Source organism: Rhinolophus hipposideros (assembly GCF_964194185.1).
Source record: "Rhinolophus hipposideros genome assembly, chromosome: 10".
Classification (NCBI taxonomy): domain Eukaryota; kingdom Metazoa; phylum Chordata; class Mammalia; order Chiroptera; family Rhinolophidae; genus Rhinolophus; species Rhinolophus hipposideros.
The window spans coordinates 21,897,306-21,921,470 of NC_138056.1; the positions used below are offsets into that span (position 1 = coordinate 21,897,306).

The window sequence follows — 24,165 nt, forward strand, 5'->3', positions numbered from 1 at the left end:
AAATGGGGGAAGATGTTTGGACTCAGAGTTTGGAAAGGGGAGAGTTGAGCAGACATTTATTTTTGTTTAACTTCCATTTATTTCTTTTCTCTTTTCCTTGTTATTTCTCTCATCTGTCTACTCACTTGGATATTGTGCTCAAGAAACAATCCTCCAAGGACCCTTAGATTTAACTGAACATTTTTTGAGGGTTTCCTGGGTTCCAAACTCTAGTTTAAGAGCTCTGCATATCTTTTGCATTTCATTTCCTTCTCCTAGCACTGCAAGGGTGAGGCTGTCATTCCCATTTTGAAGACAGGAGGAAAAGAAGTAGAGGAATGTGCCCCAGGTAACTCCCTTGGAAGATGGCGAAGAATTCAAGCCCTCAGATACTAGCGCCTGGCATTTAACCACTAAGCTGTCCTGCTGGGACTCCAACTCCCCAGGCACTGTCCCCAGGAGGAGCTCCTCCAGTTGCGACCTGGCCAGACGCATTCCGCAATCCGTCTTCTGACCAGGTACAACGGTGGGACTAAGGCGTGCCTCCTCCTGGAAAGATGACTGGGAAGACACCATCAGTTCTGAGACCCCGCCTGGAGGAGCCCAGCAGGCTCCAGGCAACAGGCTTGCACCACCATCTCTCTCAACAGCGCGAGCCTGTTTAATTCTCACCGCAGCTCTGTAAAGCATTTTTAACATTACTTATTTTTTCAGTTACAGGTAATATTCAATATTATTTTATGTTTATTTCAGGTAGTGGTTAGACATTTATATAATTTATGCAATGATCCCCCAGATTAGTCCAGTACCCACCTGGCACTGTACATAGTTGTTGCAACATTATTGCCTATATTCCCTATGCTGTACTTTACATCCCTATGACTATTTTGTAACTACTAATTTGTATTTCTTAATCCCTTCACCTTTTCCACCCACCTCCCCTCTGGCAACCATCTGTTTGTTCTCTCTCTGTGAGTTTGTTTCTCTTTTGTTTGTTCGTTTATTTTGTTTTTGATCCCCTTTCCCAGGCGGGGAAAGTGAGGGTTTCACTCCCCCTCGGTCTCAAGGTCCGCAGGTGACGGAGCTGTAGGTGTCTGCTCTCTCCCTAAAATAATAAAATCTTCACAGATATTATTATTATGCAAAGCCGCAGGGAAGGTTTGGCCTCCCCCTTGCCAGAGCCCATCTGTCTGGGCGCGCCGCCCCCGGGGCTTGGAAGACAACTGGGAGCGGAGCGAATAGGTGGTGACGGGTCCCCTTCCACTAACCTGGGCCACCTCTCCAGCGTCTTGCCCGCCAGGGCCCCGGAGGCAGCTATCCCTTGGCTTAAAAAAACTACGGGCTTCCAGCACCCCTCCCGCCGCCCCAAGGGAACTGCATTAATATTAATTCTGATGAATAATTGAAGACCAGAGATTTATTCGGGCCGGCGGGGGAGGGCGGGCAGCTGGGCTGCATTTCGGCCACGCCACCCGCGTGCTTCCGTCGCTTGTGTTCCTCGGGGCCCAGTACCGGGACGTGGGAGGGTGGGGGTCGGTGTGCTGCCTGTGAGGGTGATCTTGGGAGTGTGAGCCGGCGCTGGTGTGCCGAGGAGTGAGGCGGGGACCCAGTGGCATCCCGAGTCTCCCCGCCAGAGCCCGCGCTTCGCCCCGCGCGGGGTGACCCGGGGCCACGAGGGCTTGAGGGGAAACAATAGCGACTCCAAAACTCCTGGGCTCCTGCCACCGGCTGCCCCGGCCTTCCCGGGCGACCAGCCGGGCCTCTTTTCTTATGTGGCTAATTTATGGAGAGAGACTGGGTGGGGGGGGGGGGAGGGATGCCTGAGGAGGGACCGCGTTTCCAGATTCGGGGGGTGGGGTGAGGAGGCGCCAGTTAAAGGAGCCTCTAGAGGCAGCCGCGCGGGTGATGTCAGCTCCGGACGAAAATAGAGAGGGATCGCCCGCAAATCCCCAGCTCCCGCGGGGCTAAACCTTGCAATCCCTCCCGGGCCGGCGCCCCGCCAGGGCGCAGAGCGGCCTCCACCCCTCCCCCGCGGACACACACCCGCACACGCGCGCACGCTCGCACACACTCTTCGTCCGGCCCTGCCACCACCCTCCGCGCCCGCGCTCCGCCACTCGCAGCACCTGCGAGCCCCGCAACAAACACAGGTGGCGGCGGCGCGCGGTTCCTGCGAGCCCTCCCGCGGCTCCTGCGAGCCCTCCCGCGGCTCCTGCGAGCCCTCCCGCGGCGCGGGGGCGGCGCTCGCTCCGCGAAGCCACCCTCCTCGCCCCCAGAGCTCCCGCCAAGCGCCAGCGGGGAGAGCGGAAGGGAGCGCGGCACCGCGCGGAGGAGAGCGGAGACGCGGCTTAGCGCCAGCAGGAGCCGCCTGCGCCCGCTACGCTAAAGGGCTTACCCTCCGGGGGGGTGAAAGGGCGGGGAGAAGCGCCCCCTTAAATACCACGCTCGGCCTCACTCGCGTGCTCACCCCCGCGCCTGCTCACTCCCTCGCCCGCCGCTGCCGGATTGTGCCGAAGAGGAGGGGGCGTTCCCCACACCATGGCATCCACGGATGGGTGAGGGGGCTTTTCTCTGTCCACGCAGGAAAGCGGGGGGCGCGCGCGGGGTGGTGGCCCCCTAGCCGGGGTGGGGACAGAGAGACAGGGGCGCCGGGTTTCGGAGACGGTGGCGGAGTGGTGGCTGGGGATGGGATGGTGGCGAGGAGATGGATTTTCTTTCGCGAAGCTTGCCGCTTAACCCTTTGAAGATGCGAGCGATGGGGGATTGTTTTATTTTGTTAACAGGGTACAATGGGGGTGGAAAAGTGTGGCGAAAAAAATTCTCTTGAGGTTACTTTTGAGATTTAAAAAACAATAAGGGATTGGGCACGGTGTGAGCTGCAGACGTGGCCCGGAAAGCAGCGCTTGGAGCGCCGCGCAGGCTGCAAGGTGGGGACCCGCTGGGATGAATGAGCCCGGACCCGGGCGGGGCGGGGCGGGGCGAGGACCAGCGCGCGCGGCCTTGAATCTCAGATTTGCAGAGTCGCCGAGTAGATGCCCTGCTTGCTCTGAACGCTCCTTGTCCCCGGATAGCGGAATCTCCCTGGCCAGCTCTAAGGAAGAGTGGAAGAGATTTGGGTGCTTCCCGGGAAGAGGCGGGAAAATAAGTGGAAAATAAGGCACAGGAGTCCCCAGACTCCAGCGGGGAAGCGTTGGCTTCCCCATTCTTCCCGGGGCTGTGGAGTCCTCTCCTGCCTCCCGAGGTTGCAGTTGGATGGACACTGTTCTCAGCGATAAATAAGGACAGCTGTCTTTAGCAAGAGGGCCATGGGTCTGTAAGGGGCAAAAGGATCCCCCCCCAAGAGTCAGACCTCAAAGGAAAGGTCCAGAACAACGTCCCTGGACCAGGATCTCCCAGGAAACTTTTCCAGCTCAGTGGGGCCCGAGTAGGGGAATAAAAGGACTAGTTGGGAAGCTCAGCCCATTGGTTAATTCCCAAAATTGCACGAAACACTTGCAAGCAAGCACTGGATCCATGTTATGTGGAAAGTGAATATCAGCAGCATCTCTGGGCAGAATAGAGCCCTTGATGCTGGTACTTTCCATAGTTTGTCTTTAAAAATTTGACCAACTCCATGGCTTGTTTGGGGGGAATGAGTCTCCCAAGTAGGAGTGAAGAACTGGCTCCAAAATCAGATCTCTCTAGATTCCAACTTCCAACCAACCAAGGGGTGATATTTCTAAAACCGTCTCTGTGTTTAGGAGAAGAATCCATCCTTTTTCTGCCCCTTTCTGGAGTCCTTTCAAAACGGTCTGGCATCTTGTGGTAGCATATTTCTTCTCTTTTTTCATCCTGACAATTCAGCAATGTGGAGCTTTTTGATTATTATTTCTCCAAAAAGATGCTCCAGAAAGACATTATTTACAAGGAGTATGGTATGTTGTGCTAAAACAGAGCTCTAGAATTAAATATAAGAGCCCATATGGCTCAACCTCAGTGCCTTCCCCTATTTAATTAAACAGTCTTTCATATTAGAAAAGATATTAAGGCATTTCTGGTTGCCTTCAGGGCCCATCTAGATTTAGTCCTGCTTGCAAAGGCTGGGTGAGAAAACATCTGTGAAAGACAAGGGTGATGACAGTCTGTCAAATCCTGCTTCGAATTCACTCCTTATTTTGATGACCAGATAGTGAAGAGACAGGTTAAGCAACCCCTAAATTAAGTGTGTTTATCTCACCTTTGTCCTAAATGAGAGTCGCCAAATGATTTGACATTAAAAATAGAGCAGAAGCGATTTTCAGTATTTTTAAAAGACTTACATTCAATTACTACCGTATTAGTGCACTGTGGATAATTAAGAAAAGATTCGGCAAGGGAACTTGTATTTAGGAGATGAAGGAGTTGAGAAAAAGGCTGGGAAATAAATAAATAAATGTAGAAAGACCTAAGACCCATTATCATTTCAGAGTGGTAACTGATAGGCAGGTGACATTGTCAGAAACCCTGGTCTTTACTTCTTCACTTCTTCTCATTGATCTCTTCTTCTGATGCAGTCACTGAGTAATTGTTGGGTAGACCTCACATGCCAGGCTCTCTGAGGGGGTGCAAAGACATTAAGGGTCTGGCTTTTAGAAGGCTGGCTCCTGTCAAGTACTTTGATTAGCAAATTGTTTCTATGGTTTGGTGAGATTCTCTTTCCTCTTCTGATGTCTTGGGTTAATGTATGTCATAAAGGGAAGTTTACGGAGAATTCTCAGGTTGGTCTCCTTTGTTCACCGCTGCCTCCTTATAATGTAGAAATTGTTTTCTTGAAACATACATTGCTAAGAAGGAAGCAAAAATGGCAATAGAGTTATTACGTGCTTTCAATGTATGTATTTTCAGTTCAACTCTGTTTGACCCAGAATGTTTGGGGAATGGGATTGTATGATAATTATTTGGTAATATACTTACGGTCAACAACATGTCGATTACCAATTTTCAAAGACTTATTAGAGGGAATAGTGACATCTTACATGTGTTTAGCACTCCACTTTCAAAGGTCATTTGTGTACCACATCACATTTGATTTTTTTCAGTAACCATGAAGAAGGTAGTACAATGCAAATGGACTTTAAGAATAAATGTCATAGAATGTAATGTCATCTTTCCAGGAAGATTCCAGGACTTGGCAGAACTTTGAGGTTATCATCTGGAAATATTGGTTATCACTGAAGATGATAGGCATGTCTGGTACAGAAAATTACCGGCTTTCTCTCAAAACTTTGGCATGCACACCCTGCAAAATGCCTTTTGGACTATATTCTTGATATCAGCCTGTGCATTTGGTCTTTGCAAAGCATATTCAAACACAATGTGGTATTTGATGCTTCTGATTATTTGGAATTGTCATTATGAGCATCAAGTAGGTGCTGGACTCTGGTAGTTGCCAGGCCCTGAGAGGTATTTTCTTGCAAATCAAGGTCTAATTTGATAGTTGAGCATTCTTTTTTTCTGAATCTGCTGACATGGCTAGAATTACGGATGTAGGTCCCTGACCCAAACTGGAAAGAGATTATAAGTAGTTGGTGGCAGATAGGCTAGTGTTCATTACTGACGGAGTTATACAGTGGAGTGCCCAGATGCTGTAGAGGCAGGCATTTTAGAAATATGTTTTTGGGAGTGGGAGATGGCTAGGTCACCATGTATGTCAGGGACCCAAGGCGACCTGTCTTCCGATCAGCTCCCAGGAGCAAGGGGTCAGGGTGTGAGCCAAGCATGATGGCTTGGGTTTCAGTCTGGCTTAGAAAGCAAGTGAAACAGAAAACTGCTGACAAGAGAAAAACCCTGGCAAAGGAGATCTCTGGATTTATTATTTCAAGCAAACAAAAGCAAAACATAATGATTGCCTTCTCCCTCCTCCTGGGAATGAGGTTTAGGTTAGTTGGAAGAAGAGCTGATAGGGTGGGCTTATTGCAAAGGGAGTGGAAGATATGGGGGATGGGCTCCAGAGGGGTTAGCATATTGCATGCCTCAGGGTTGGCTGCAGGTTTCATTTCTCATTTTCTCATTTTCAAGAATATAAAAATCAGCCTCCTTGGGTAAAATAGCTATTAGTGGAATATGAGAAAGCCATTTCATGTTGACTAAGACAGCCTCTTGTGAGTGATTGAAAGCTTAATTCTGAAGAAATAATTTCCAAATCCAAATGAAGCTTGTGAAGTAGAAAAGCCATGATGTTAAAAACCAAGACAGGTCTGTGCATCAAGTCTCAGTGGCCGCTTCTTATCCTCTTTTAAGCAACACAAGTAAGATGCTGTCTCCTTTGGTCAGATTGAAGGGAATTGTCAGACAAGGAAAAGAGGTGGTTTTTCGGCTACACGAACAAGCAGTATTTAACAGTGAAGTGTGAGATTTCCAGGTCAGCAAGCCGTGAATCCTACAGATCCAGGTTTGCAAAACCTTTTCACAGTTTGGAGCACAACACAGGCTGATTTCCGTGAAAATCTCCCCTCCCCACCTTTCTCCATTGCTATATCACACAATGCCCAGTGTCTGGTTTTACCCCCTTTTCAAGGTAAATTAAATTGTTTTCCAAACTGATTTTGATCCCCATGGGACTGGCTTGCCTCAGAATCAGCTGAATCTACTCTTCATTTCGGTCACCTGATACAATTATTTTAATCAGATAAGACACCGATAATTTAAAATCTCCTAAGCAAGAGGAGACAGAAGAATCATTCTCAAGATAGCATTTTAGTTTGCTTTGCAAGTACTTGGGTCCTCGAAGTCTGAAAAATCTAACAAATGCTGTATTCCGCCTTGCTTGCAGATTTCTCTTCTGTGCCCTTAACAGCTTGTTGGGGGCAAGCAGGATATTTCATAGCAAGGGTTTCAGAATCCAGATTAAGGCAAATCTCTTTACTTAACCAGGATCCTGTGCTTGCTCTCTCCTCCCTCTGCTGGCCCCTCACCCCTCAACACACCCAGCACCAAGTCTTTGGAATAAATTAATTAAAGGACTGTTTAAAAATATCTCTCTGCTCCATCTCCACGTGCTCCATCATTGACTGGAGGCAGATGGGCTGCAGATTTGTCAGTAGGATAGAAAAGGACTAGCCTCTCATTATAAATCTGTCTGGTTGGCTTCAAACAATGGCAGAAAAGACAATGGGCCAGCTGTATCAAAGAAGAATGAAGAAAAGGATAGATCTGTACACTTTTGCAAAGAATAGTTCTCTGTTGTTTTTTTTTTAACTTTTGTTTTTCAATGATGTTGATATGTATTTACTTATCTTTCATTTATGTTTTTATTGAATTTCTCACTTAGACTAGCAGATGCGATGGGTGTCTGTCTGCTGAACTTCCGTCTGGTGTTTTTGGCAATCTCGGCAGCTGCTTTGGATTATAGGCTCATTGAGCAAGGACAGGCCTTTAAAAATGGAATGAAGGGAATGAACTCCATTTTGGCGGCTGGACTTGATCTGTCAATCCTGGCTCCCTATAGGATAGACGATGGTACATGTTAAAGACCTTGAAATGAAGTCCCTGGGGACAAGGAGAGAGACAATTTTCCCCACACCCACACACCCTTGTATATGAGAGGCTTCATTTAAATTGCCAAGAATACTTTTTTTCTGTTACATTTGGTCAAGAGGGCCATCTGTCACTCGCTGTTTGTCATCTGGCACGGGACTTTCCGTCACGTGCTCTTGCCATCCCAGGTTCCCAGCCACTGTGCTGTGTGGGTCACAGAGCTGGTGGCAGAGTTGGAGGTGGGTCTGAGACGTGTTTGCCTCCCAAGCTCTGCTCTTCCCATAGCACTAGACACGAGGCATTGGATGCCTGTGGACTGGATGTGGCCCATAAGCATGTATGTTTTGGCTCACACAGAATTTTGAAAATGTTTGAATTATTTGCTTATGGTTAAAATATTTCACCCCCAAAAAGAAAAATCCTGATTTTGGCTTCCCTCAAAAATTGGCACATCTGATGACAAAGGACCTGCCCTTTGGTCTTGGTACTATTTATTGAGTAATTACAGCCCAGCATTGTTTTAAACACTTAGCCTGTATTAATTAATTTAACCCCCACAACAGTGTGATACACAGGGTCTGTTATCATTCCTATTTTACAGGCATGGAAACTGAGGCACAGATAGATTAAGTAACTTGCCCAAGATTTCATAGCCAGTGAGTGGCAAAGACAGACCTTAAACCCAGGCAGCCTGGCTCTAGGACTCATGCCCTAATCACTAGGCCGGTCACACTGCTTAGTTCCACAGGTCTGGGGTCAGCTAGAGCTGAGGAGGGGCTGCCCCCAACACAGGACATGTGCCTTCCAAGTTGGGCATAGTCATTTCTGAGACCACTCACTCATGGAACCTGCCTGAAGCCTAACTTCTTTATGGCAGCCATTGAGAAAATGAGAGCTCTGGCTTCATCCTCGTAGGATATGCCACTGCCTTGTGGCTATGGATTGGAGGAATTCTTCAAAGTCCCATTTCTGTGCCATGCAAGGTAATTCCAGCTACTTTTGCTTTTTAGCCTCCTAACCACTACCTTCATATTGTTTCCTGGAACTTTGCTCTGCGTTGTTAATGAAGCGTTCTCTTGTAATTATTCGTTGTCTGGCCAGTAGTAGTGCCCTATCCAGACACGGTGCTTTGAAACAGCCCAGGACAGGACATGGGCCCCATGCTTTGGAATATAGAGCTTTGGGCGTGCAATTCTTAGTGGCAAATGTAGCTGAACATTTAGCGGGCCCTGGAATTTATCCTTTCTTAGGTGATTTTCAAGTGTCGCTGTTCAGGGTTGTGACTTACACATTTTCCTAAAACAGCTACTAACTCTTCCCCTTTAGGATCGGGGCTGATGTTGTTGTTGTTGTGTTTTTTTGCAACACATGCAAAAATGATGAGGAGGGATGCCTTTTAAACTGAGGCATTCGTCTTTCAGATGCATTTGTGTATGAATTTTTAAGAGTGGCACAGTTTGCTGATCACCCAATAGGTGGCAGTGTATGTCAGCCCTTTGTCCAGACTGGTGGTTTGACTCCCTTTGGAAACCCCTGAGCTCTTAGGGAATCCCAATACCCGGAGCATTCCATTGTCTTTTGATTAAAAAAAGTGTCTCCATCAAATATGTCATTTGGTATTCATCAGATGATTGTCATGTATCAACAGTGTTCAGAGATAACACCATAAACACATATAAATGGAACCATTCACTTGAGATATTCCAAGTCTGTGTGACTATACATATTTGATTTCATTAAATCCTTGGAAAACTTCAATGACATATGCTTATTTTATAGATGCAGAAACGGAAGCTTCAGGAAATTTTGATTTTATGCTATTATTGGGTGCCTTGCTTTTTTTGTCATCGAATTCTACTGCGTTTTATATTATCCACATTTTGCTATTAATGCACATTTCCTTGAAATTTCACAAGCTGTCTCTTTGTTTATTTGTTTCTTTGTTTTGGTTCCAGTGGGTGTCTCCCATCATTTTGGTGATTGGAAGGAAGCAAGATAGCCAAGTTTCCCTGCCAAAAAAGATGATAAAGAATTTAAGAGGCAATGCACAAAGACAGCAATGATTATAGACAGAAGTTAACTTATCTTTAAGTGGAGACGTGATATTCAAAAGAAAATGCCATCAAAAGAAACAAACAAGAAAAAGGTGGACGTTTAGGCAAGTGAGAACATGGTCAGACCAGCCTAGCATAAAAGCAGAGAATTTCAAATAGAAGCAGTTGCAGTGCAGGAAGGAAGATAAGGTAAAAGAAAACAGATAAGACAAGAAAAGCATTCTTCTCTATCAAGTGTCAGGCAAAAGCCAACTGCTGCAGACCAAACTGTATTTTTGTTTTTATTTAAGTCTTTACTTAAAAGGACAGTTGTGATCTGATAACCAGCTTTGTTAGGAGAGTGGATGGAAGTCAACATGAACAAAGCACAATTAGATAAACTTGTCTAGGAGTGAAATGGATGGATATCAGCTGACAACACTCATCTCAGACACTCTAAAGGGACTAATGGTTCCCCAAGGGACCGGTTCAGTTGTTTTTTATATTTAGACACAGCATATGGTCTAGAAAAAGTGTCAAAAATAAATATGGGACTAATTTCTAAGCATAGAGAGTAATGGAATCATAGACTGGATCTATTCCCCTAGTGTTTTTCTGGGATTCAAAGTCATCCATCAGCAGACATTAGTAAAATCATCACAGGAGAGAAGTGCTGATGGGATCATTGATTTTTCGATCATGATTAATTGCTACCATTTCCAATGAAGGACTAATCATTTGTAGGAGCTTATCTATTATATTAGTCTGAGAATATTCAAATTTGGATTGTTTTCATGACACAGACAGGGTCCAGTGGGTTTGAGGCATTGTTGGTGGCTGGTCCTGGGAAACACTGAGATGGAGATGTGTGCGTGAAGCTTACTGAGGGGAGCTCTCAGCATTAATCCCCGTGGAAGGGAGAAGGAAGCAGAGTGGGCAGAAGGAGAAGTGGAAGCAGTCAGCCCATGTCACAGGAAGCTGTGGTACAGGAATGGCTCTTTAGAATGGTCCAGAACTGAGGAAAGAGGTCTGGCCTTTCTACCACTTCCTCGACCAACCCCTGGATGTGGGCTGTGATGGGGCAGTGGGCATGGCCCTGGGTGAGTAGAGGGCAAGGCTTTGGAGGGAGGCCTAGTTGGTCAGCGCTGTTCATTTATCCATACTCCCTGCATCTGGGGGAATGAATGGCTCAGTCCCTCCGGTGGGGAGATGGGGTCTGGGCAGCATGCTACAGCGTCTATCATTGACTCCAAATTCAAATGTGTGAGAGATAATAAAATGATAGGTGTGATTGCCGTCAAGCTGAATATCCAGGCCTCTACAGCTGTCATCTGCACTAAAATACTATGCCTTAAAATGAACGTGTAATAGAAAAGAAGGGAGGGGGAAATGGATTCTGGTGGGCACGGATGGGGAGAATTAGTAGGCATCACCTTCCTCGGTTTTAGCTGTGACCCACACAGCCCCCAAGGACAAGTGACAGAAGCCCCTCTCTTCACTCCAGACCTTTCAAAGGCATATGTTCCAGCGGGAAGATGGTTATCGGAAATTTCTGACTTAGAAAGGGAAATCAACTTGAATTAATGGAAGGGGCCAGAAGAAGCAACCGATAAATATATTTGGGAAGCAGAGTATAGCTGCTGTTGATTTCCTCAGTGTTCACAGCAGCTCTTTCTATATTCCTACCAATGTTATTTCCCATGGCGTTCTTACCTTGGGAAAGGGTGGGCGGTGAACTGGATAACTCCTTTCTGGAATATCCACTGCATTGTTCTGTTGATTCAAGAAGTCATGTGTTCTGTCAGCCTCGTGTGTTGACATTTTTCTGTTCTATTCCCTCGGGAAATATCAAGCTATGTTCAGAGATGAAAGAACACATTTGTACATAACCCAAGGCCTCGTTGATTGTACCTCTGTGGGTATTTTCTCACAGTAGTTGACTTTTCTTTCTGAGACCAAGATATCTATGATCAATGTGTTTGTGTTTTTATTAGCACAACAGCTTAATATAGACGGTAAAACAAGCCAACATTGAAACTCGCCTTTCTTTCCTTTTCTTACCTGTTTTTCAGTTAACAAATTTGTTATTTACTATGGCAGATAAGATACTGTGCATGTTTCCAGTATTTGGGTAAAGACGACACTGGTTGTATTCAATCTACATTTAGAAAATGCATTTTGCACATAGAATGTAACTATCAGCCAAGTAAAGGGGTATGAAGGATTCGCTATCCACTGTGAAATAAATTATTTTTAACAAAAAATTTTAACTTTTTGTTTTTTGGATCAGTGGTTATTTTCTCATAACAAAAAACATGGCATTATTAAAAGACTAACCCCCCCAAAACCCAACTAAATATTAAAGAATGGCATAAAGTAAAGAAATAAAAGACTGCCTCCCACCCCAAACCCATTCTCTAGAAATACTCATTTTTTTGGTTTATCCTTTGAGGCATTTTTCTACGCCCATGTAAACATCCTATTCTTAATGTGCAAATTATATCATCCTATACAGACAATTCTACAACTTGCTTTTCAATTGATACCTCTATTTATATATACATGTATTATATGTATCGAATAACAGTCCATATAATAATTGATTTAACCAGTCTCTGACTGACAGGCATTTAGGGTATCTCCAAGTTTTTTTTTTTTTTTTTTTTTTTTTAAAGATTTTATTGGGGAAGGGGAACAGGACTTTATTGGGGAACAGTGTGTACTTCCAGGACTTTTTCTTTTTTTTCCCAAGTCAAGTTGTTGCCTTTTCAGTCTTAATTGTGGAGGGTGCCGATCAGCTTCAAGTTGTTGTCCTTTCAATCTTAGTTGTGGAGGGCGCAGCTCAGCTCCAGGTCCAGGTCCAGTTGCCGTTTCTAGTTGCAGGGGGCGCAGCCCACCATCCCTTGCGGGAGTCAAACCAGCAACCTTGTGGTTGAGAGCCCACTGGCCCACGTGGGAATCGAACCGGCAGCCTTTGGAGTTAGGAGCACGGAGCTCTAACCACCTGAGCCACCGGGCCGGCCCCTCCAAGTTTTTGTTATTATAAAAATGTTGGGTATTGGAATATGAATTGCGGGTGGTGGTGGATGAGACCAGTTATGACTTAGGTGGCAGCAGTGATTCAGGTGGGAGATAATAGCCCAAATTAGGGCATAGGAATATATTAATATATGCATTACCAGATTCCAAAGATATTTAGAAGGACTCAGTGACCAAATGCATATAGTGGGTGAGAAGGAGGGTGGCATAAAGTTATCTCTTGGTTTCTGGCCTAAGTAAATGGAGGTGGGGGAGAGTGCAGAAAAGGAATTCAGGAGACAGATGGCAATTTTGAAAGAGAAGGTAATGAATTTGGTTTAGCATACTGGGTTAGAATTTTTTGGTGAGGTATCAGGTAGAGATGGTCACTGAGCATTTAAATACCAGGTACATGAGAGCCTGGGGCCTTTACGAAGTGGTATTTATGATCACAGAAGTAAATGAGATCACCCAGACAGATCATGAAGCTAGGAAAAATTGGGGGCTGAGGGAAGAAACCTCAGGAGCTTTAATGTCTGTAGATGGACAGAAGGAAGTGCTTCAGGGTGCACAGGATGCTGAGAAGTAAGGAGGGGAGTCAGGAGTGGGTGACAGTGCCGCATGCTATAGCAAAGTTAAATAATGTAAAAAGTGGTCATTGAATTAATCGATTTCAAGGTGTATGTCAGAGCCTGGTGAGCTCAGTGGTGGCTACTGTCACCATGCTGGTGTGGGTTGAGAATGGGTGGAGAAAAAAATAAATGTAATTTTTTTTTTTTTTTCCCAGAGTGGCAATTCAGGGGAGGATGGGAACATGAAAGTAGATTCAGGGAGAGCAGATTTACATTTTGGCTTGTTTGTTTTCGTTTTAGGGTGGGTGTGATGTAAGCACGTCCATATGCTAAGGGAAAGGTTCCACTATTGATGGTGAGGTCTTGAATACTCTTTGTGGAAGAAGCTGATGAAAGAATTAGAACCATTGCTTGCTTTGGAGGTTCCTGCAGGGCAGGTTGGGGCAGGGCGGCTCTGGGAGTACTTGGCCAAAGCTTCCCACAGTCTTCCTGTTTGATCTCATAGCATAGGGAAGGACAACTCAGAACAGGGAGGGAAACAAAGGCACCTGCAAGATCCACGCAGTCCACCAGGGTGACCTGTAGAGTGACAGATGGGGCCACCAACTCCTTCTGTAGCTTCATTAGTCAGCCAGCTAGAGTTGGATAGATGTCAGTAGTGGTTGCTGTTTTTTTGATCGGGGTGAGGGGTGGGAATCTACCTTCCACAAGCCTTTTCTGAGTCTTCTAGATGGAATGCTTCTCTTTCTCCCTCTAACGCTTCGTTCGCACTCTCATCTAGCTTGTGACACTTCCTTTTGCCTCTTCATTCTCTTTGGATCACTCCCTGGGCATTTATTTATATACCACATGTATACCGATAGCTCCCAAATGGATATTTCTGTCTCAGCTCTTTTCTCCAAGCTCCAGATTCATATGTCCTACCACCTAATTGCCCTCTCCCTATGTATGACATATTGACATCTCAAAATCACCATGGGGACAGTGGAACTCTTGCTATTTTTTCCCTGCAGACTCATCCCTACTTCCTTGCAAGTATCTCTCATCTCAGTAAGTGGCACTACCATCCATCTAGACATTCAGAGACAGAAATGTAGGTATTACTCCTTTTTTTGTTTCTCTTTTATCAGCCCCAACCCACAAGCTTTCTCAGTTTATCCAATCTCCAAAATGTCCCTTAAGTCTGGTCTTTCCATTGTTATGACCATCATGTCAGCCCAGTCAATTGTCATCGCTCTACTGGCAGCCACGTAACCTCCTAACTTTCAATTCCTTCGATACCCCTTGGTCTTGCCCACCTTCGGACCTATCTCATTCCCTTTGTCTGGACCACTTTTAACCCTCCACGCACTGCCATTCTTCAGACAGCTCGCATCCTCTTATCCTAGAACACCCTTTAGTTCTCAGCTGAAACGCTATTTCCCAGAGAGGTCTCTCATCTCTCCACCAGAAATGGGTCTCCTTAATCTTATCGAATCCTCTTGTTTTCTTCCTTCATGGCATCAGTTACAGTTTTTAAGTATTTTCTTTATTTATCCTCTTGTTGGTATCTCCCTCCATCAGGGATGTAAGCACGCTGAGGGCTGGTTCATCATGACGTCCCACTAGACCCTAACACTGGGCACCCAATAGGTATTTCTTGACTGGACACTCATCTACCTCAGCCTGGGGACATAGAGAAGGCTCTCACAAGACGTGACATTTGAACTGGGCCTCGTCCAGGAAGTTTGTCCCCATTACACTCTGTTCAGACCTGCCTTACAGTACTTCCTTATAACAGAGTGTGCTAAGTGCTTTCTTGTTTGTCTGCTTACAAGGCTGGTATCTCTGAGGATCAGGACTACATTAATTTCTTTGTGTCCCAACTTGTCATTATCACAATGCATTTTAGTGGAATTGTCTACCTTGGGAAAGAGACATGCAAGGGCATAGAGAGCAGAAGGGGATGGTTTTAACTGGGCCAAAGTTGAGAAATCCTGTCCTTTGGTTTGTTGGAATACATCCTCTTTTTAGGGCGCTGGTGGTCAGTTGAACTTCTCTGTGCAGGAATCAGTAACCAGCCTTTTGACCACGAAAGGTTGATGGGATTCAGGTAGGTTACAAGAATAATTAGCTGGGCAGCAGCTCATCTTGTGAAGCCGAAAATGTATTTGTCCTAATGAGTCATGTTCCCATGCTGCTGTCTGGGGAAGATTACAGACTCTAGGGCTGCTGTTATTTTAAAATACAATGAAGTTTAATCAGATGAGACTTTTTGAGCCCACTCTCCATTCTCCACCTCCCACCCCCATCTTTTCCAGGACTTTCTGCCTCTCATAATGATATCATTCTATTTATTTTCCTTGTTCCTTGTGAAGGAAAGCAAGGAGAAGTTAGCATGAAGTTGATATTCGAATACAAAGAAGGATTTCTTAAATCAAAGATGATATTTAAATTGCATCAATGTATAAAATCCAAAGCTCAACAGTTCAACTGCTTGTAAAACTGACTTAGAAAAAGGAAAGTGCTCGGAAACTGAAAGCATTGTTGTCAAATTGATGCTTTTTTTAACTTTTGAAGAGATTCTGAATGTATTTAATCATTCCAAGCAGAGTTCTCTTCTCTGGGTTCCTATTGTGATCAGAAAAAAGAGCCATGCCATAAAAAAGAATGAAATCTTACCATTTTCAACAACATGATGGACCAAGAGGGTTTTATGATAAGTGAAAAAAGATAGACAGAAAATGACAAACACCATATAATTTCATTTATATGTGGAATCTAAAAAAACAAAATAAATGAATAAACAAAACAGAGACAAAGTCATGGATACAGAGGACAAATTGATGGTTTACTACATGGGAGGGGCTTTCGGGGAGTTGGGTGGAAAAGGTGAAGGGATTAAGAAGTACAAATTGGCAATTACAAAAGGGTCACAGGGATGTAAAGTACAGCATAGAGAATATAGTCAATAATATTGTAATAAAAATGCATGATGTCATGTGGTTGCACGACTTATCAGAGGGATCACTTTGTAAGTCACATAAATATCTAAGCACTATGCTATACACCTGAAACTAATATAAAATAATATTGAATGTCAATTGTAATTGAAAAACAAAAAAGAAAAGAAAAGAAAAAAGAGCCATGGACCTAGAAGTAATAAATCTTGTAGTTGGTATGAGTGTTTTCTGATAACCTAAATAAAAATGTTCGGTATTTCTATATTTCCTGAAATGAGGCTCTTTTCTGGAGTTTTCTGGTGGCAGGACATGTTGAGCGGTATTTGTCGTGTGCTGGTGGGACAAGAGAATAAAAACTCTGCCCTGTGTCTTCCTTCTTGACTCTCATTGAGAACTCTGTGATTGGATGAAGGGCCAGTTTGTGGAACCCCCTTCCTGAGCCTTATGGTAGGTCTGAAGCTGAAACCACCCTCATCATCCTTACGGCAGATGCTAGATTCCTCCTAGATTCAGAGCCAGGATATTTAAACTGCTGTTTTTCAGGTGAAAGTAGAATCCAAGTAGAGGAACTGTGTCTTCTAGTTTCCTCTGATATAGAAGTCATTGTTAGTTGGGAGAACCAAGCATACACAGATCGTGTTTTTACTTTAATTGCTTTATCTCTCCCTTGGAAGACTCTCAATGCGTTTCCAGGAAAGTAAACTCCAGTTCTTCACACACACATCCACCCCTGGTGTGTGAGCAATCAGGAATTTGTTCAGCAATCAGAAAGACCAAACCAGTTTTTCCAGAAGGGGGCACTGTAGAGTCTCACAGCCTTGGCAGCAGGGCAAGGGTGATTTTCCTGCTCTTCTGAAGCAGGAGCCAGAGGGCGAATTGCCTCTTTCCCAGGCCAGCTAAAGCTGTTGCCTTGGTTTTTAAGACGGGGATCTCGACCCAATTGATTATTTCTATTCCAAGTAACCTGGAGTTACTAAGTCAACGAGGGGACCAGAGTTCTCTGGAGCCCAAGGCTATACCTGGGACAATCCGGCTAAGGTAGAGAGTTGACAGCAATTGCCATTTACCACCTTGGTCCCTGTCCTCATCCTCCTGGCTTCTCCTTGAGAGTCTTCAACGGGGTTCGAACAAGATTTGCTGGTTCCAGAGCTCGGGTATGTCCAAACTGATTTTCTCTGGTTTATTGACAGACTTTTTAAGGTGAAAGGGCAATGATGGGGAAGAAAAAGAGAGAGGCCTTTGAAGAGAGAGAAAAAGACGCGTGGGTATTGAAAAGTACATTTTGGAAGGGTTGGAAAGGCCCCAGAGTAAACAACATAAGAATGGAAGCATGAAAACAGATATCCCTCTTTACAAGATGTCTAACCAGCCACCCTAGAAGTCTAGCCTGTGCTCCCACCTAGTTGGAAGCAGGCAACAAAATTAAAAGAGGCATGAAAAATGCTATGTTTTTGTTATAGGCACGCTCCCTTGGGAGGTGGCCGTAAGTCCCACAGGGACTTCTCCATGTGTCCATATGTTTGTCTAAAGAGGGCTTTCCTCTTCACCTTTGAGCTAAGCTGCTGAGATAAATATAGTTCTGTGTTTTCAAGGAGCAGGAAATCACAATTCCACACAGCTATGTTTTTCAAGTCTCGTTAAGGAGAATTTTAAATTAACCTTTGAATGTCTCATATATTCACAGGGTATTTGTCAAATAAATAAATGAAAGCAGTTAAAAAGCTCCCTGGATGAATTCCGTACCACAAGAATTTCTGATTCCTCCTTCAAGAGAATCTTAGATTGTTTGAGTATAAATATGGGAACACAGGGAACCAGGACCAGCTTCAGGGCTCTGGCTCAGAAGTGCCCTGTCCTTAGTTTAATGCCCTGCAGTTGCCATCTTGAAATTCTTAATAATAAGGGGCCTTGTGTTTTCATTTTGCGCTGTGCTCCACAAATCATGTGGCTAGTCCTTCAGGGAAGCCACACATTTGTAGGCCTATATGAAATAATATTAATGGTGACAGTGAACATGATAAAGATGATAACCTTGAGACTATCTGATCTCTTGCAGTGCACTAGAATATTCCAATAATGAGATGCTTTGCATAAAGTAGCTTCTGGGAGCCAGTGTTGCAGAGTGGTTAAAAGAATGTGTTTTATATTCAGAAAGACCTAAGCAAAATTTCCCGTTCCGTCACTTACTAGCAGTATAACTTCAGGCAGTTAATTAGCCTCTCTGGGACTCAGTTTATTTAGTAAATAAAAATGGACAATATCACCCACCTGATAGGGTTTTGGAAAAGATTAAGGCAGGACTATGTGAAGTGCTCAGCACAGTACCTGGGACTTGGAGAACACCCTGTAAAGGTAACTGTTGTTCTTTTTCTTGGAATAGCATGACTGTATTACTTTCAGATTGGGTTATCCAGTAGTCTCCTGACCTTGCCAATTAAGTTGCTAACACTTGGTGTGTACCCACAGGTATGTTTGCCGATTCTTTCTCATAGAGCCACAGGTGATAAGATTAGAAAGTAGGTCCCAGGCTTCTTTGATCTTATGAGTTGTAGGAGCAAAGGTTTGTTAGATTTTTCTCTTAGGTTCTTTTAACCCTGGAATTATTTTTACTCACTGCATTTCTTGCTTGAAATGCATGGTGTTTTTTCCCCACTGTGTCTGCAATTCTTTGACACCACTTGGGTGTCCTACAATTCAATTCAATTCTAACACTGTCTATCTGGAATTAGAGTCAGATACCATAAATTAAGGGCTCAGTTCCACGAGACAACCCCCACTTTAGTTGCCAGTTGTACTTCTGACTGACAGGCTATACATTCAGGGGCTATACATACAGGCTATACATACAGTTCCCTCCTTGGGTTTCATAATTCACTAGAAGAACTCACAGAACTCAGGGAAACACGTTACTTACGTTTCCCGGTTTATTAGAAAGGGTACAACTCAGGAAAACCCAATGGAAGAGATTCATCAGGAAAAGTATTGAGGGCAGAGGCACGGTGCCCTCTCTGGGCACCACCCTCCCAGCACGTTGAAGTGTTCACCAACCCAGAAGCTCCCAAAGCCATCGTTTAGGGGGTTCTGTGGAGGTTTCTTTACATAGGCGTGATTAAATCACTGGCCATGGCTTATTAACTCAATGTCTAGCTCCTCTCCCCTCCCCAGAGGTCAAGGGGTGGGGCTGAAAGTTCCGACTCTCTAATCTTGCCTTGATTTTTTTGGTGACAGCCCCCATCATGAAGCAATCAAGGGTCAGCTCCCCCAGCCACCAGTCATCTCATTAACTTACAAAAAATACCTGCCACTCTGGAGAGTTCAATGGTTTTGGGAACTGTATGCCTTCCAGGAACCAGGGACAAAGACCAAATATTTGTTTTTATTATGTCCCCACCCTATAACATCAGGGTCTCTCCAAGCAAGAAGGGTCCTGCTCAAGCTCATTCATCTGTTCTGGAACCGTGTAAAGAAAAGACAGATTGTTTCAGGAGGTGCTGGGCCGAGGGAGAGAGGGCAGAAGGGGTATTCAGACATGGGTCAGATGGCCACCAGGCAGGGGCACCATGGAGGGCAGCCAAGGCTGGGAAGGAGGGAGTGTTGTTTCCTCTAATGACGAGGACCTATAATTTCCTCTCTGTGAAGTTATCCCCATCAACCCCAACAACTGTGGTTCAACATTTCCAACACTTAAACCACCTTAAAGCATCTCAGTGGGTGTTTGATTAGTAACCCCATTGGAGATGGCCAGGAACTTGTGACCGGATATAGAGCTTTACCAGGTGAGCTGGTCTATGGGGTAAAGGGAACCTGTGTGTGCTGTTGATAAGAATGCTTGTAACTTCCAAATAAAACATAAAGAATAATGTACAGCTGGGCACTGAAAGATTTAGATATGATTATTTTAAGGGAAGTCAAATAGTTAGAAAGACTGCGTTTTTTTTCTTTTCTTTTTAATGTTATTTCTGTTAAATTTTCATGGGACTCTGATCAATTTCAGGGATGTACTATATGATTTGTGACAGGAGTAAGCCATGTTAAGGCACCATTCCGGAAGGGTGGAGAGTTTATTTTATAACAAAGCTGTTCATTTTACATGAAAATCCATACTGGTTAGACACAAACAAGATTTTTTTAAAAATTTATTGGGGTGACAATTGTTAATGAAATTACATAATTGCAGGTGTACAATTCTGTATTACATCATCTATAAATCCCATTGTGTGTTCACCACCCAGAGTCAGTTCTCCTTCCATCACCATGTATTTGATCCCCCTTACCCTCATCTCCCTCCCCCCACCCCCTTACCCTCTGGTAACCACTAAACTATTACAAACAAGATTTTTTAAAAAACCCATAACACCTATTATCTCACTAAGCAGAGATAAATATCTCTAACATTGGTATATGTCATTTTGAACTTATGCGTATATACTTGTCAATGCATTTTTAATAATAATGGAAGCATAACCTCCAGATTCTCCTATAAACTAATTTTTCCTATAAAATAATTTTTATACAAAATTATAATTTTTTGACCTGGCAATGTGTTATGAACATCTGTTAATAAGTAAATCTATAACTTTGTTTAGTGGCTATGGTTTTATTTTGTGAGTGTATCATAACTTTTAAAACCAATCTCCTATTGTCAGATATTTATTTATTTTATTATCATTATTATTTTTTAAATTTATTACTTTCAGGTGTACAAGACAAGGTAATACTTAGACGTTCATCATTTATATCCCTCACACTGTGAACCTCCTCTTCCCATCCACTATCCCTCCGTCCCATTGTCAGATATTTAGCTTGTTTCTAATTTTTCGCTATTACAACCATCTTTGTATATATCCACCTGTGCAAACCTGTCTCCCTACTTCCTTAGAGTAGAAATGAAATCACTGGGTCAAATGGTGTATGCATTTATCACTTGGACACATATTTCCCAATTGTGCAGCCTCAGGGGGCAGGAGATGGGAAGGAACAATGCAGTTGTCTTTTTGAGTGTACCTCACTGCAGTGTCTATTAATTGTAGTTGTAATACAGAATGGCTCTGGGGTTAACTTTAATTCCTGGCTAAAACCCGAGCCAGGTTTAGGCTAAGAAATGTCTTTCTCCTAAACGTGGTTAAAAAAATATTTTTTCCCCTGTATTGGCTCTTTATATCTTACTTATCATCTTTCATAAGGACATACTAAAGGTCCATGTGGATGAGGTTCTTTCCAGGCTGGTAGGAACAAATTGAACTGAAAATTTTTATTTTGTAACTTGCAGGCTGATGCAGATCAACTCGTATTAAATGAAGTCTCTTCCTCGAACTGGGTAGTGACCCAGGCATGGGAAGACTCTGTAGGACAAGTGTAGTATCCTACCTTCCCGTTCAGGAGGCTCTGAATGGGCTCTCTCTAAAATGCAAGACAGTCTCATGTCACGTGTTTCACAGCCCCGTGGAGCTGAGCAGGAGGCTAAGCTTCTGTGCTTAGAGTAAGACTACCTTTATTTAGCTCTCTTAAGATTAGCCAACTCACAACACCCCTCTGAGACAGATAGGCAGTCACATTGCTTTCTATTACCTTATAAACTGTGGACCCCAAATCTCTATTTGAGCAGGCTTTACTTAACAAACCATGAAGTTGCGGTAGGGTTAATATCCTTTGGAATAGACTATTCACCATGGATAGCACTTCAAGTTTGTGCTGTGTTTCCTTGGCCAAACTCACATCTTGTTTTTGTTCTATCCCCTTCAAAAGTGGGAGTTATCAATGCATATGGAAGTTGGAAATGAATGCTGAGTAGGCTTCTATGTCATGTTAAGGATAATAGATGTTTCTGCTTGTTGTTATTGTGGACTCAGAATGTTCTGGAACGTTTGGTCCTGTCCCCTCATTGTGCTGAGGCCTACAGGCAAAGCAGGTTGAGAGATCTGGGTTTTGGTCCTTGCTCCGCCATTGGCTTCTGGACCATAAATCTATCCATTATATCTCATAATATGCTCTGTGAGTTTTAAAGACTGGGAGAAAGAAGAAAACAAGGTTCTTCCACATAAAGTCAAAGACTGTGGGTCAGGCGTATTCTGAGCTTTTCCTCTTCCTGCCCAGCATGTGAGCTTTAGAAGACATGTTGCCCGCTTTACCTGTGTTCTTCCCTTCATCTTGGGCCTCTACTCTGTGTATGCTGGCTCTTCTGGGGTTTCTGGCAGATGCCACTCCCTCGGGAAGTCTTGATGGCGCTGTGAAGTGGGGAAAGCGGAGATTCCCTTAGCTGCCCTGTCCCTTAACTCCCCAGAGCCTCTCACATGGGAGTGGGTTGTGAATATACGGTCTTTGTCTTAGATAGGGGAATAGCTAGAGGACATAATGGATTTTTAAGAAGGTAAGCCTAAGAATCACTATTCTCAGGTCTTCAGAGTAAAAATAATCCTCAACTTTTGACAGGAGGTCTCCTGAGAGATTCACTCTTTCCTGGTGCTGGCTCAGATAGAGCGCTCCTCCTTTCGTTCTCCATTCTCCACCAGGCAAATCACCACCGCTGTTTGGAGACACCCACCGCTGCCCACAGGGAACCCGGTGTTGTCCTTGGATCCCCGTGGCCTGCCCTTCTCCAAGACAGCCCATAATTGTTCACCGTGGGGTGTTCCTGAAGTCGGAGTTAATGACCATAAATGGCACAGCCAGAGAGCATTAGCAGGGAGGACTCTCCCCGGCCCCTGTGAGGGCTCACCTCCTCCTGGCTCTCTGGGATCCTTTGAATGATGACAGGCCACAGCCCACGCTTGGGGTGTACTGGCTCCCCTGGACAACAGTGGTCTTCAGGGGCGGTGCACTCTCCATACCTACCTCCCAAAGAGAAATGACCTTTTTCAAGGCCACATACCCTGCAGCCATATCCTCTATTACCACAGACAGCATGTTATGTTCAGTGACTTTAGGGTGCAACAGAAATGGGACTCAGTACTGTGCCTCTCCAAGTCCCAGGGCCATATGGCCCTGACCACTTCCACTAACTAAAACAGAATCTATAGGTTTGGATTTTCCTGGAATTCCATCCCATTTCTGGCTGGAGGAACAGTGACCTTCCAACGGAAAAAGAAGAATGGAAGGTGAGAAAGTAGAATGAACTTTCCAGGGAAAAGAAGACGGGATTGGCCCACCGGGCTGTTCTGGCTTTTTCTGCTGAGTCACTCAGTCATTTTCTACAGACCAAAAGGTCCACGTTCCTTTGACTGAAGTTAAGGAATTTTTGTGTTTAATCAGGAGAGTTAAGTTAGCTGTTTACACGTTCACATATTTGGAAAGTGGCCTTTCGCTTCAGCAGGCTCCAGCTGCTGTGTCTGCTCGCCCCATCCAAGGGTGTGGACATTGCACTATGGCAGGTCTCAGTGATGCCTGAGCAACGAGGTGGAGGCTTTGGGGACCCAACTGATGTGTCTCTGGTCCCTCCACACCTGGCTGAGGGCATGTTCAAGGGTACAGCATAGACCTCAGGACTTAAGTGTGACATTGGGATCAAAGCAGGACACCACCACTGCCTGTAGCTGGGGGTTTGGTGGAAGTATCCCGCCCTGGGGGCTTTATACAAAACAGAGGACTTTACCTTTAGAAACAAGTTAGACCCAGGGATTGAAGTTGGGGTTTGTTTAGGGTCCGGGCTGGAGTTGGTGAGAGAAAGGAAGTGAACTTGCAAATTGCTGAAGGAGGAAGGGCTCCACTGAACAAAGAAGTCTTCTTTTATGGGGGGACTGGAGAATGCTCAGTCATGGTTACAAAGGAGTCTCAAGGGCTGTGGGACCTCTTTAGCCATTCCCATGAGAAGAAAGCCACGGGAAGGAAGAGGAAATATGTGAAAGAAACATACACGATAATAAAAGGGAGTCTCTATTCTCTCCCATCTTTGAAAACCAGACATTGTAGGCAAATGAACCTTATAATAATGCCTTTTAAATATCCACATACCATTTTAAGATGTATGTTTTATTCATATTTATGATGATTTTCGTTTGGTTATTTTGGGTGCTCGGCCTGCTCACCAGTCACTAAATGGAATGCTCAAAGTTCAGAGGAAAAGTGGTTGGTGACTTTTTTTAGATTTGTGAAACCTCCCTCACATTTTTATCTGACTGCCTCTTTCTGGTT

The 24,165-nt window shown here is 44.4% G+C and overlaps 1 protein-coding gene across 1 annotated transcript in view; it reads left to right on the forward strand.

Annotated features, from left to right (window-relative positions):
• Positions 1-1,871: 1,871 nt before the first annotated feature.
• Positions 1,872-24,165, forward strand: part of SLC1A2 (solute carrier family 1 member 2) — a 131,302-nt gene continuing 109,008 nt past the window's right edge. Inside the window, exon 1 of the mRNA XM_081063279.1 lies at positions 1,872-2,534. Coding sequence (XP_080919405.1) covers positions 2,518-2,534 — 17 coding nt within the window. The 5' untranslated portion in view covers positions 1,872-2,517. The remainder of the gene's footprint in view (positions 2,535-24,165) is intronic.